The 14,061-nt window shown below is 37.3% G+C and overlaps 2 protein-coding genes across 2 annotated transcripts; one reads left to right on the forward strand and one right to left on the reverse strand.

Moving 5' to 3' along the window:
- Nucleotides 1-8,470: 8,470 nt before the first annotated feature.
- LOC145132038 (protein trichome birefringence-like 1) lies at nucleotides 8,471-11,145 on the reverse strand. The gene is made up of 5 exons (XM_079066679.1): nucleotides 9,888-11,145; nucleotides 9,604-9,796; nucleotides 9,326-9,519; nucleotides 9,070-9,228; nucleotides 8,471-8,969 (listed from the first exon to the last, which is right to left on the reverse strand). Exons 1-5 carry the CDS (start codon nucleotides 10,937-10,939, stop codon nucleotides 8,621-8,623), a joined length of 1,947 nt encoding a protein of 648 aa, XP_078922805.1. The 5' UTR covers nucleotides 10,940-11,145; the 3' UTR covers nucleotides 8,471-8,620.
- Nucleotides 11,146-13,005: 1,860 nt separating this feature from the next.
- Nucleotides 13,006-13,404, forward strand: LOC145130802 (uncharacterized). The gene has a single exon (XM_079065565.1). It carries the CDS (start codon nucleotides 13,006-13,008, stop codon nucleotides 13,402-13,404), a length of 399 nt encoding a protein of 132 aa, XP_078921691.1.
- The last annotated feature ends 657 nt before the right edge of the window (nucleotides 13,405-14,061 follow it).

Below are 14,061 nucleotides of genomic sequence, written 5' to 3' on the forward strand. Positions count from 1 at the left end.
AATGTTTTATTACTTGCCCTGATTAGGGTTTAGAATTTTCGAACACGTGAAAACCCTAAGTGATACTTTGTATTAAGCTTGCGAGTTGTACAATAAGAAACGTAATGGAAACCCTAACATACAAGGGTTAGATGAGTTGACCGGTTTGACATGTTGACTTTAGTTGACTTTGACTTGACCAAAAATTGACGGTTGTCACATGTGTCAATCACTTGGCACTGTCGAAGGTAGTGGGGTTTGAAGCTAAGACATTCCCCTGAAATGGAGGCATCAGCCCCCAGATATACCTCTCGACCTTCTTCCCCTCAGTGGGGACCATTCCCGGACATAGAGCCACCAGATCGCTGAACCTGGCGGTGTAGGAAACTATGTCGGAGCCCTTCATGGTTAGGCTCCAGAGTTCTTGTTCAAGTTTCTGAACCTCGCCCCTCGGGCAGTACTCCTCAATCATGAGCTCCTTCAGAGCTTCCCAGCCCATAGCATTAGCCACTATTAGGGTTAGTGACTTGAAATGGCTATTCCACCATGTCAGGGCTCTATCCGCGAAGGTACAGGCAGCAAATTTTACTTAGCTTCCTTCTGGACAGGAGCAAATCTCGAAGATCGACTCCGTCTTTTCGAACCATTGCGAGAGGGAAATGATTCCACCAGTCCCGTTAAAGGTCCTGGGCTTGCAGTTGGTGAAGTTCTTATACGAACACTCCCTAGGGTGCCCGTGACTACCACCTTGGGTGAAGTTAACACCCGATCCACTCCCGCTAGTACCGGTCGTGTTAAATAGATCTAGGGCCGCCGTAACAACCGCAGCCACTGCAGCTTGAATAGGTGCCGGATCGAATTGTGGAGGAAGTAGTGGTGGTTGAGTTGGAGTTATCAGAGTAGTGCGTCTGTTTGATCGACGAGGAGGCATCTTGTAGCTATAAGTTCACAAAGATGAAGATGATATTAAGAATTCAATAGTGAGAAAATGAGAGTGGTCCATGGACTAAATCGCCATAGCCCAACAAAACAGATGAGAGTATGTTTGTAAGGAAGATCTAACAATAGAAGGATGAAAGCATTTGGATAAAGATTTCCCAAAACACTAGATGTCTGTCAATAACATTGGCATTAAAGATGTAACAAGTTCGGGAAAAATGACCTAGGAGTAGGTCTTACATCAAACCAGAATAAGAAAATTTTGACAGAACTAAGACCTGATAGTCTGAGGGTTCAAGGTCTTGAAATAAGCGGGAAATTAATACTAGAGTCTATATATAGACCTAATTATATCCAAAATACAGAGTAGAGTAGACTCTACTTGCGACGAGAACCGCTCGGACGAGCCTTTGATTCTGCCTGATAACGTTCCATTTCCAGCATACGCCTTTCGAACGTTGCATGTCGTGCTCGAAGTTCCCTGACTTCAGCTTGGGTTGCAGTAAGTTCTCTCTAAAGGGCCTCATTGTGGTTCAGAGTTCTCCTATGAGCAACTTGTAAATGGCGAATGCGGACTGTATTGACTCCCGCATCGGCATCAACTTCCATGACTCGGTTGATGGCTGCCCTACCCTGCTCGTCTTTTCGAGCAACCCTGCGAACCAGAATAGACAGAATTCTGTCTGCTGAGCCTCCCTCGCTCAAATTGTAGAAGCTTCGGTCTCCGTTGTATGGTAAGGATTGTCCCTGCTCTTGACTCCATCTTCCCAAGTTCTCAGCCCACAAAGGCGTCGGGCCTTGAAAAGCCGGACGAGGGTTAGGATTTGCGATTGGAGCTACCAGAGGTAGATCATTGACTTCTGGCTCGGAGTCAGAATCCTCTGGGAAGTTTTCTGCGAAGTCATCATCCAAAGGAATTGCATGATTCTCTTCTAGCTCTGCATCGAGCTATCCACCATTTCCTTGGTTGGGAAAGTACGGGTCGCCGGGGAGATGGAATCCAGCCATGATATCTACGCGAGAATAGGGGTAAAAGAGATAGTTAATAGATGTACTACTTAAGATAATTATAAGATGATCCTTACTAGTTACTCCAATATTTGCGTACTGCATACCAGTCATATGTAACCAAGATAGAATAGACCTTCGAATAAGTGACCCTAACTCTAAGTCCACAACCAAACAAGGAACAGGAAGTAAAGCAAAGATCACAAATTCTAAGTCTATGACACCTTAGTCACATATAACCTTAGCGTATCCACTCAACAACTATTGACATACTAGTAAAGACCTTTTAGTTTGCACATAAGTAATTATAGTAACACAAAATACTCCTATAGTATTTTAAGTTTATGTTATGTTATAAAGTTTTCATTGTAGTAGTGTTGGTAAGTTTTTAGACTTGCTGCAACACCACAACCATTCCTAGGCACATGCTAATCACATCTCGGAAGGATATAGTTGATCAGGCTATATTACTCCCAGATCTGATTATATGTCCCCAAGCCTACTTGTGTTGCCCAACAACCACAATACTTTTGTTATGTTCTAGTATGAAACTGATCCTAGTATGAATGCTTGTATGAATACTTTACTAAAATATTTTATTATTTTAAAAGTATTAACTCTTGGTCAGGGTGTTTTAATCCCGATATGTTTATAGTTGTATATCTTTTATGGGTTGATATACTCGATTCACTATAAACAAAGCTCTGATACCAATCTGTCACACCCCCAAACCAGAACGGTGGAAACGTTCGGGGGCGGAGGACGTCATGTACAGGATCATAACAATGCATAATAGTAAACAAGCAACATCATCATCCATTTCATTAATAATATAATTTAATACAAGTGTGTTCTGTGTATAGTTTGAAAGACACCAAAATATAAATCAAAATAAAAGACGAGTCTCGAATGTGCTCCGTCTTCTCAAAACCTGGTCCAGTGTACCTGTCTACTGGTGACCTGAGAATACAAGTTATTTTGAAAGAGTAGATCAGCATTTAAGATGGTGAGTTCATAAGTATTTTAGTGTCAATGTTTGTATAAGTTTGATGAAAGTGTTTGTAGGTATTTGATGTAAATGTTTGTAAGTGTTTGATGTAAATGTTTGTATACTTCCTAAAAAATCCTATATTTTCTACTTATAACGTGATGTAGTCTTCTACCAAGACCCGACTGTTCTGTATGTGTCACACCCCCAAACCGGAACAGCGGAAACGTTCGGGGGTGGTTGACGTCATGCGTAGTATCACAACAATTGTATCATAGCAAGCATAGTAAACACAACCAGACATTGAATACATATATGAAAAGGGTTTACATTGTTTAATACATAATTTTGTTCATATCAAAAGTAAAATGGAAAGACGTGACTCTAACGCTCCGACTTCTCCGAACTCCTGGAAGTACATGTCTACTAATTCCCTGAGAATACAAACAGTTTTGAAAGAATATCAGCATAAAGCTGGTGAGTTCATAAGCATTTAGTTTTGGTGGAAAAATGTTCTTTGAATCCTTTTGAAAAGTGTTCCTCAAGAAAATCCTATATTTTCTTATGAAAAGCATGTTTGAAAACCCATTCCTTCCATGACTTCCAGATTCATACAAGATATGTACAATCCAAGGAATCATGGAATGAATATGAATATCTATTAGTAGAAAATAAACCATCAGTTTTAGAAATGCCAGTGTTATCCTGGGAAAATCCCACATTTTCCCTAAAAACAGTTGTCCGTCCTAGAGGTAGAGATGCAAGTTTAGAAATCCCTGATTACTATCAGTATATAAGAAAGTAGCTTTATCACTTAAAATAAAATAAATGAAGAATAGAGTCCGTAAACCAAAGTTAGTTTATACTTATTTGCGAGTCGTATAACCATACTTGATATGACCTAGAGACCTTTATAACGTTCTTCAGGCGTTTAAGCTAAATGACATTTGTTCACCTCAGGCATGCCTGCCTCACTGTAGCTAGCAGTTCAGGTGTGGGGTTGTCAGTCCCGAATAGATCTATTCACAAATCTCACGCTCTCCTTCCAGGAGACTCTGGTTATATTGAGATAGGATTTAACCCTGTACACCTAAGGGTACAGTATTGAAGTAGAGCCTCACAATTCTGTATAATCTAGTTTACTAGCGAGAAACAGTATAAAACAATAATTATCCTTGAATAAATGTACTTTATACTCCTGCGAAAACGTATAACATAAACTAAATCTGCCATAACTTATATATATTCATCCATGAAATCTGATTTGGTAGAAACTGCCTAGAGGGTTATCCCAAACTATACCCATTATAGTTTATTTGAGTTGATATCAAAAATGATTTGTAAAACCTTTCTGAAAGCCATGAAGTTAGATTTCCAAAATAACAGTTTCCCTTATGCTCAACATATTACAAAAGGGATAAAATATCCGAGTATGTTATTAAACGTGGAAATCGTTGGACTGTATTAATAAGTTTAAAACTTAATAAAATACTTTGAGTTTGGCTTGTATTCCCCCTGAAAACATTAAAATCACGGAAAATGTAGGGGTATGAACTCACCTCGGGCGATTTGAACGAAGGATCGATACGGAAGGCGGGATGTTCAAGTGAAGCCTTGAACACGATTTGATCCTAATCAACATGTAATGACACATAAAGGAGTCAAACGAAGGTATTTCACTACTAGATATGATAGAGAACCACTCTAAGGACTTGGAACTACTTGCACTAAGTGTTAGGACCTTAAAGGATTGCATGAGGGAGGTGTATGGCCACCTAAAAGGTGTGTGCGGCCATGGGTGTGCGGCCGTACACTCATGTTGGCAAGTGTCTTTGAGGTGTTTTAAGGTCCATACTTGCATCCATGAAGTGGTTTAGGTCCACACTTAGTTGTACTACAAGTTAAGGGTCTTAGAAATGAGTTTGTGGTCCTAGGGTGTGTGTGTGTGTGGTCGCACACAGGAGTGTGCTGCCGCACACAGGAGTATGATGCCGCACAAGGAGTGTGTGGTCGTACACAGGAGTGTGCTACCGCACACAGGAGTGTGCTACCACATACAGGAGTGTGTGGCCGTACACAGGAGTGTACTACCACACACAGGAGTGTGCTGCCGCACACAGGAGTGTGTGGTCGTACACAGGGGTGTGCGGTTGTACACCCTTCAAGTTCTGTGTCCAAAATGCCAATTCCAAGGTGTAGCAAGGCTATGGTCATGTCTAACTCGAAGATGGAAGCCAAACTCTCACTTTGGAGGGTCTTTTAGGAGTGTGAGGCCACCTTATGCGGGTGTGTGGCCGCACTCCTTCAAAGAGATGAAGAACATGACGGGACATGACGAATCAAGACTTAGATCAAGAGGTTCTTCAAGCACAACAAGCTAAGGGATGGATTACTCACGTTTTTGAAGCCTTGGGAGGGTTTGTGGTTGAAGAAGCTTGAGAGAAATGGTGTTATGTGCTGCCAAGGTGTTAAAGGAATGAAAGGAAAGGGGTCTACCCTTTATATAGGGGTGGGTGTGTGGCCATGAGGGGTGTGTACGGCCGTACACCCATGTGTGCGGCTGCACACTCCTCCAAAAAGGGGTGTATGGCCTGATTTCATTACTATACGGCTTGCTGACTCATTCCTAATCTCGACCTTGGTTGTACTCAAGCTTAGGACGCTTAAATGAACCCTTAAACAGCACTAGAAGTTAACAGAAACGAGTTTAACATAGTTTAACTAACTAGATGTACCAGGTAGAAGTTTCGGGTTGTCACAGTATGTTTGTTCTTTTGTAAAAGTGAGTGTTTTTCCCAAGTATGACTATCAATACCATAAAATATTTTACATTACCGTTTATGTGAGAAGATCACTATATGAATGTAATGGGAAAATGAAGATGTACAGTAGTATTGTATAAAGTAACTATAGATGTACTAACTACCTTAAAACCAGTTTGTTTAATTAAGGTAAAATGTGATGAGATTATAACCATACTCGATTGACTAGTAAAACACGACGTTCAAAGACGTCGAAATGGTATGACATTCGTCACCCGTAGACCTGCAGGTCCCACTATAGCTAGCAGCAAGGTGTACGATGGTCAATCCCGTATAGATCTATACACAAATTTACGCTCTTCCTCCAGGAGACTCTGGTTACAAAACGTGACACAGCAGTATATTGCCATGCCATGAAGTAGTGGCTCACATTAATGTTATATTGTTCTTGTATTTGTATAGTATGTTCTCTCTGTTCTAGTGTATAATATTTTCTCTCTGTTCTAGTATATAGTATGTTCTCTCTGTTTCTCGTTATAGTATGTTCTTTCTGTTTCTCGTTATAGTACGTTTGAATTGACTCATGTATGAACTGACTCTTGTATGTTTCATTATTCTAGAAATAGTTAGTAGTAATCCTCTAAACTATACCTATTATAGTTTACTAGTACTGTTGTTTGAATGACTGATCATGTTTGTACACCTTTGCTACCCAAAGGTATTGAACTGATTGGAAGAACTTTTATATCTACATACATATACATAATATATAACTAAGATTCAAATGACACTCGGACAAACAACCGATACCCTAAGTCCACAACCAAACAAGGAACAGGAAATAAAGCGAGTTATCAGTCCTAAGCCCTTTCAACCTTATTTATATATCTATATCTATATAGACATGATTTTGACAATATATAAGTTTAAAAGAGTTTGATAAAGAGTTTAGCATATAAAAGAGTTTTAACCATTTGAATGGTTATAGATGACTTGATGTCAGTTTATCAAATGTTTTGAAATAGTTTGTTTGATAACACAGTTTTGTAGTATAAGAAATCCACTTGTTTGATAGTTATAAATCACATGTGATTGATACTATAACTGTAATGTTTTGCTACCTGTATTCCCCCCATAAAAGCATTTAAAATCATTTAAAAGATAAGTTAGGGGTATGAACTCACCTGTAGTGAGTGATTCGAATGTAAGATCGATTAGGATGCTAAGTATGCCAAGTGAAGTCTTGAGCACAAACGGATCCTATTAAGCATATAATGACACATATATGTATATAATTAGTGTATATAACAACTTATCATGTAAAGGAACAACCTTAGGGACTAGGAAACACTTGGAATGAAAAGTTACAATCACATATGATTGTATAAAGGGTGTTCACGGCCACACAAGGGTGTGTTTACGGCCAAGGGGTGTTCACGGCCAAGGTGTTTACGGCCATACATGAACAAGCTAAAGTTTACGGCCATGACTTGAAGGGTTCACGGCCAACTCATGAACTAAGAAGGGTTTACGGCCATATGAAGAGTTTACGGCCGTAAACTCTTGATGGTCATGCTAAAATGGTTGATTCTTGGATGCTAATTATGTGCTTCTAATGGATAACAAGTATATGGAAAGGATACTTACGATTTGGAAGCTTGAAGGGGTGATTAATGCCCAAACAACTAGTGTGTGTTCTTGGTGTTCTTGGTGATTTGAAGATCTAACCCAAAAGAGATGAATTCACGGATGAAATCATAGGGTTTTACTAGATCAAGAAGGATATCAACTAATAATGAAAGGATCACTTACAACTTTGTCGAGAAATGGAAGTTATCTTGATGATACTTGAGAGAGAAATGAGAGTTCTTGACTTGGAGATGTGAGAAGTGAAGAAAAATGAAGGAAAATCATATTTAAGGAGAAGAGTTCACGGCTAACAAGAGTTTACGGCCGTAAACTCTAGTTTGCGGCCGTAAACTCCTTGTGATGGAGTTTCCGGCTTGAATGCAACCGAATGAACTTTACTTAACACATCCTAACACACAATCCTTGAATGTATTAGGCTCAGAACACTCAAACAGACCCTTAACAAAGCTAGAAGATAGCAGAAACAAGTCTGACTTTTGATTGGATTGAATGGCTTTACAAGATAGAAATTTCGGGTTGTCATAAAATTTCTCATCCACCAATCACCGAACGCAGCCAAAAGAGGGAGAGGTGAAGCCAAACCGCACCAAAGACCGCATGGGCGGGTGGGTGGGGGGGGGGGTGTTCCCCTGTCAATGAGGCAAGAGGTGCGGTCTCTACCGCGCCACTCCCCAGAGTCTTAGGAAGAGGGATGTGGGTTAGTGGTGTTTATATTTTGTTTTTATGTTTTATTTTAATTAAATAAATAATAAAATAAATAAAAAGAAAAAGATAATAAATAGAAAAGACAAAATTATCATTTTATATATATATATATATATATATATATATATATATATATATATATATATATAAGGATAAAAAAAACACAACAAAAAACTTATATTAGATATGGTGCAATTACAAAATAATTTGGAATAAATCCCTATTTTTAACGAACCACATAACAAAATTTGTAATTGACTTAAATAAATATTATTCATGACCACATGGTTACAAAAAATAAACAACATCTTCTAACCACCGACATCACATTAACCCAGAAAATACATGATCTTATATATGATTAATGCATACTATGTTAATTTAATAAATAACCTACGACCATTTAATCATTTTAAATCTAACTTCCAAAGGCGGCACAAACAAAAAAAACATCTATTAATTTATAATCACCAAAGTTTTTCTTCTCTACACATATAAACAGTAATCTTCAAAATAAAAATTATAAGAAAAAAGATTTATATTCTGTATTCTATAAAAAAAGGAAAAAAAGTGTAATTCACATTTACTTTTACAGCTTTTGCTGTTGATTTTGGTATTGTTTGACCAAAAGTTGAGCATAAAGGATTTCATTCCAAGCATCAGGAACACCAGGTAAACACCAATGACTGCAATCTTGATAATGCAGCGGCGACTTAATCTCCTCCGCCGTGTAATGTTTTTTCCGGTAAACCGACGGGTGCCCATCTTTCCGGAAATCCGTTAATCGTGTGATGTTCAGATACGACACTCTGTTTTTCATCCCTTTAAAAACCTTCTCCAGGACTATCATCTTGTCGGGATACGGCGTTAGGTAAGTGGTGTTCTTGATCGGCTCCGACTCATGGTCGCAAGCTCCGCCGGAATTCCACTGCCCTCCGCTGTCCAAACAGAAAATGATAGAAAAAACTTGAATATCTAAGTTTACAGAGATATAAATAAGGATAAAACTTAAAACTTAAAACTCATGATTATACTTACCTAAAATGGGAAGCAGAATAACCTCTGAAGAAAACCGAAGTTTTTTTAGGGTTCATATTAGCATCGACCCAATTTCCCCATGTTGTCATCGCTTTACGAAACGCCTCTAGAACGTTAAGTTCCTTATAGACATGGCTACCTTCTTGATAATAATCTTCCCTGAAAATTTCATAACGCTTATTAACACCATAAAAATTGACGGTTTTGACGGTATTTAACGTCAGCTTTTTGATAGAAGTATATCGAGATTAATCACCCTTTGGAAGTCTTGTCGTGAGTCCACCAGTGGCCGGTGTTGAAGACAACCACGTCGGCGGTTTTGTACTGATCGGCGGAGCTACTGATCAAATCGAGCCGGAGGGTCTCTTTTTGTGTTCCATTTTTGTCTTTGATTTCCCATTCTTGAACCAAGAATGGTGCCACAAAGAACTCCACTGTGCAATCATAATCCTATAAATTCATGATATAAAAAGATTAAGATTGTTTTCGAGCAATGATCTCAGAAACTTTATCGAAGGAAAGAGACTGGAATACCTTGAACACGAAAGAATAAGAAGCTTCTGATCTGAAATGATGTCTTCCTGAAGCTTCATAAACCTTGGTTTGATCTTTAAGGGAGTTTCGAAGGATGCAAACTAATGACTCCCACATATTTCTGTTTAGAGAATCCCCTACAAAAACCAATCTCTTTCCTTTCAATAATTTCAACATTTTGCTTCCATCCAACCTATATATGCATGAACAAGTTCATTGTGATAAATCATAATAAACGTAAATTGAAAAAAATTGAAGATTGGAGTATGAAAATTTTGACATACCTCGGTAAACTACAACCTTTGGGCTTCCATTTGTAGTTTTGAAACCCTAAATCAGGCCTACCATTGGAGAAACAATTGAATTGTTCATCAATCAACGAACAAGAACCGGGTTTATACAATGGATATGAGTCGTCTCTTACCCAATCTCCATCAAACAGATTACAGTTGACTAAATTCTTCACCAAATCATCAATCCCTTGTTTCTTTCCTAAAGAAGTAACATTTTTGGTGGTGATTTTATCTTCAATTCTTTGACCAGGACCACTTCCAGCACCATTTCCCCAAGATGTCGGCAATGATTTCTCTGAGTTTGGACTTGTTTTCATCCTATTTTCAGTAGCATTATTCGGTATTGAATTCTGCGATTCTGAAGCTGAATTCGATACTGTTTTAGTCGTCTGGTTCGTTACTGGTTGAGATGGTAAATTCACAATCGTGGTCTTGTTTGATCCGTGTTGAGGGGATGATTTAGATCCAGTTGCGATCTGGTCCGAATATGGTTGTGGTGGTGGAGACCCGATTGTGGTCTGATTCGACACTGGTTGAGATAATGGAGACCCGATCATGGTCTGGTTCGAGTCATTACTTTTAGTTTGATTTTGAACAATTGGAGGATCTTTAATCACATTGGGCGTTTCGAGATTCATAGTTGGAGATCTGGAATCAGTGGCATTTGAACTGGGTAAAGAAACTGTAGAATTTTGTAATGCTTCCGAAGAATTTGAAGGAAAAAAGTAAGAATAAATGGAAGAGAATTGAGATCTAGCAGACCCATAAGCACCAGAAGAAGATGATGAAGAAGTTGTTGTAGTACCATTTGCTTTAATACTTGTACTGATGCTTGTACTAGTGAAGATACTGGAAAACCATGGAGAAGAAGGATCTGGTGAAGGATTAAAGGCCAAGAAAAAAGTAACAGCAACGAAGATAGCGATGAATACGTAAGCAAAAGCTCTTGTTTTCTTGGTTCGAAATGAAAAGACGTTCTTCAACTTCAAATCTGAAACCAGAGTTCTTTCATTGATGGGTATGTATTTAGTTGAATCCGCCATGAAAACGAAGAATGTTACGACACCCAGATGCAGAAGACGGTGATTTTCACTTTGTGAAGTGTGTGAGAGAGGATGAGATAGAGATACAGAGAGGATCCAGTACCTTTTGGACTCTTTTTTCCAGAGAGAGAAGAGTGGAAGAAGATGGAGAAGACGTTTATTTCTTTTAGGAAAGTGAGGAGCTTTTTATTTTTTAAATAGGAGTAGTATCTATTTACTCGTTTTCGAAACTAAATACGATTCAAAAAAATAAAATAAAAAATACGACATGATTTAAAATAATATATTGTTTTGTATGTTCGTTAAAAGTGTTCTTAATATAACGAGTGAATGGAGTCACACTCTGACATAGAAATAGCATGTAAAATAAAAAAGTAACAACACTAAAATAGAAATTCACACCATAAATGTTTAAAATGTAACATGTTACATTAATTATGACTTACAATTTCATATATTTAAAATTTGTTTTATGAAATAGCTATCTAGAAAAAACATTTGTATTAGAAACGATCAAAAAAGATGAATTAGTGGCCAAAATTGGTGCTACCGATACTTTTACATTCTTCTCGGTTTGAGGGGGTTTATGAAATAGGTGATGGGAATAGAATGATTTACGGAAATGCCACTGTCGTCGAGAGTATAGTCGGTGTCACGTGAGAGATTAATTTAAAGTGGGGGGTTTACTGTTTACAGGTCAATTTAATTTTCAAAGGACCATACCATGTGGCATGTGCCGCGAAGCAAATATGTAGCTTGTACTTTCAGTTTAAATAATTGGACCTTTCCAGTAACCTATCTTTTCTTTAATTAAAAATTCAGTTCTATTTTGTTGTTTTCTGGATTTGTAAAATTATAAATATTGTCATCTGATGACTAATTATAATTTGTAAGACACAGATCTTAAAATATTATATTCATTTGGTGATCACTTTTTGATAAAAAAATAAAAAAATAATAAAGCTACAGACCATTTCTCTCATTGAAATAAACATGATTACTAAATAGATAACTTATTTTATTTAGTTTTGACGTTAAAAATATAAGAATTTTTTATGCAATTTCCATGTTAAAATTGAAATACTTGATATAATCCAAGTTAGATCAATCATCTAACTTTAGAAAATTAGTTATATGTTAAATCAGTTCCATAACTTTACAAGTTGCAAACCTAGGGGGTCGTTTGAGCCATTCTGTAAAAGTCGAAGGGACGGAGTCGATGAAGTGAGTCAAACTACGAGTGGGTTCCGAGTGGTTTAAAGTCAATGTTCCGTACATACCATCCTTTAATGCTTATTATTTAAGCGATATTTAGTCCGGTGAAAAAATTGGTAGTAATATGAACTTGAAAAAAAATTGGATTCCAGTTCTGGATAGATTCCAATCCAAATTGCCAAAAACCTTATGTTTTGGCGGCAGATTGACACTCATAAAGTCAGTTTTAGGAAACCTTCCATCATATTACCTTTCATTATTCGTGGCACCTGAAGGCATTATTGACACATTGGAAAAGATGAGGAATCGGTTTCTTTGGGGAGGATAAGATGAAAAGAAAGCGATCCACTGGATCTCGTGGGATAAGGTAACAGCATCAAAGGAATCTGGGTGGTTTAGGTGTTGGTACAATAAAAGCACTAAACATCTCTCTAATAACAAAGTGGTGGTGGAGGTTGAGAACCAAGCCGGATCAGTTATGGGCTGTTGTGATAACGAGTGTGCACAATCTAAGGTCGAAACCCGATGAATGTTACTCTGCAAAGACGCTACCTGGGGTATGGAATAACATCGTTGGAATTGAAAATGATCTAAGGAAAAAGGATATCCAAGTTAAGACAGTGTTAGACAAACGAATAGTAAACAACGGAGTCATATGGAGATGTGGGCTAACCCCGGATGGATCTTTCAGAGTGAATGCTCTCAGATCAAGATGGGATTACCGGACTCCATTGACCAATATATATTTCCATTGGATAAAAGAAATCCCACTGAAAGTCTCTTGCTTCATTTGGAGAGCACACTTGGGCAGAATCCCAACAGCTAAGGAGTTAGTAAAAAGAGGGGTAAACATGGAAAATTTAACATGCCAGATGTGCAATGAAACGGAAGAAAGTGCTGATCATATTCTTGTAGATTGTGCGTATGCAAAGAAGGTCATGGAAGGAATAATGAGATGGTGCAAGGTGCATATTCACATGGAAGATCTCCAAGCGGTGTCGGATGTCCTGAACTTTGCCAATCAATGGGGAACGTGTACTAAAAAGCGGAAGATATTCATGGCAATTTGCTACTCTACACTACGGAGAATCTGGATAGCAAGGAATGAAACGGTTTTCAAAAAGAACCGGTTACCACCTGAAAAAGTCATTGAGTATGTCAACTCTGTGACTTTTCTTTGGGTGAAGAATAGGGGAATCAAGATGGAATTGATCCGGGCAAATTGGTCTCAATGCCCTTTTTTCTTTTAGTTGTATGTCTTTTCTAGTTTTCTGCTCTGATATTTTGCATTCCCACTGATTTGTGGCTGTAACTCTGTTTCTCCTGTCTTCTCTTTTATATAATCTATTTGTCGGTTCCAAAAAAAAAAGATGTACCTTTATTATTATTTTTTTTAACGACAAATATAATCATTCCACTTATGTATAGGACGACGACTTCAACCTTTAATCTTAAAAAAAAATAACAACAACATCTATACGTTGGACTAGAAACCCTTTAATATTAGATACTAGATTTATCTTCTATTATTAATTATATCTCCTATTATAAGTTAAGGGAAATTAAATAATCTAATCATTATATATGGTATTTAAAAAAAACATTTTTTTAATTTTTGAAAAACAATCATTTTTTTTCTATAATGCCTTTATTCGGAAGTATTGTTTATATTTTGGAGTTTTTTTTTTCAAATTATTTTTCATTTTATTTTGGATTCAGAATACTACATTTCAAAGTGTTTAATATTATTATTTTTTAATAAAATGTTTATTTTTATGCACTAATATCGTACATAGTTCACATTAACATTTTGTTTAACTTTTTGTTAGATATAAATAAAAACAATTTTTTTTTCGAAATTCCAGAATTGTTCATCGAATTTCGGACTTATTCTTGAAATTTCGGAG

Source organism: Lactuca virosa, chromosome 8 (genome assembly GCF_052849685.1).
Source record: "Lactuca virosa cultivar CGN04683 chromosome 8, Lactuca_virosa_CGN04683_v6, whole genome shotgun sequence".
Lineage (NCBI taxonomy): Eukaryota > Viridiplantae > Streptophyta > Magnoliopsida > Asterales > Asteraceae > Lactuca > Lactuca virosa.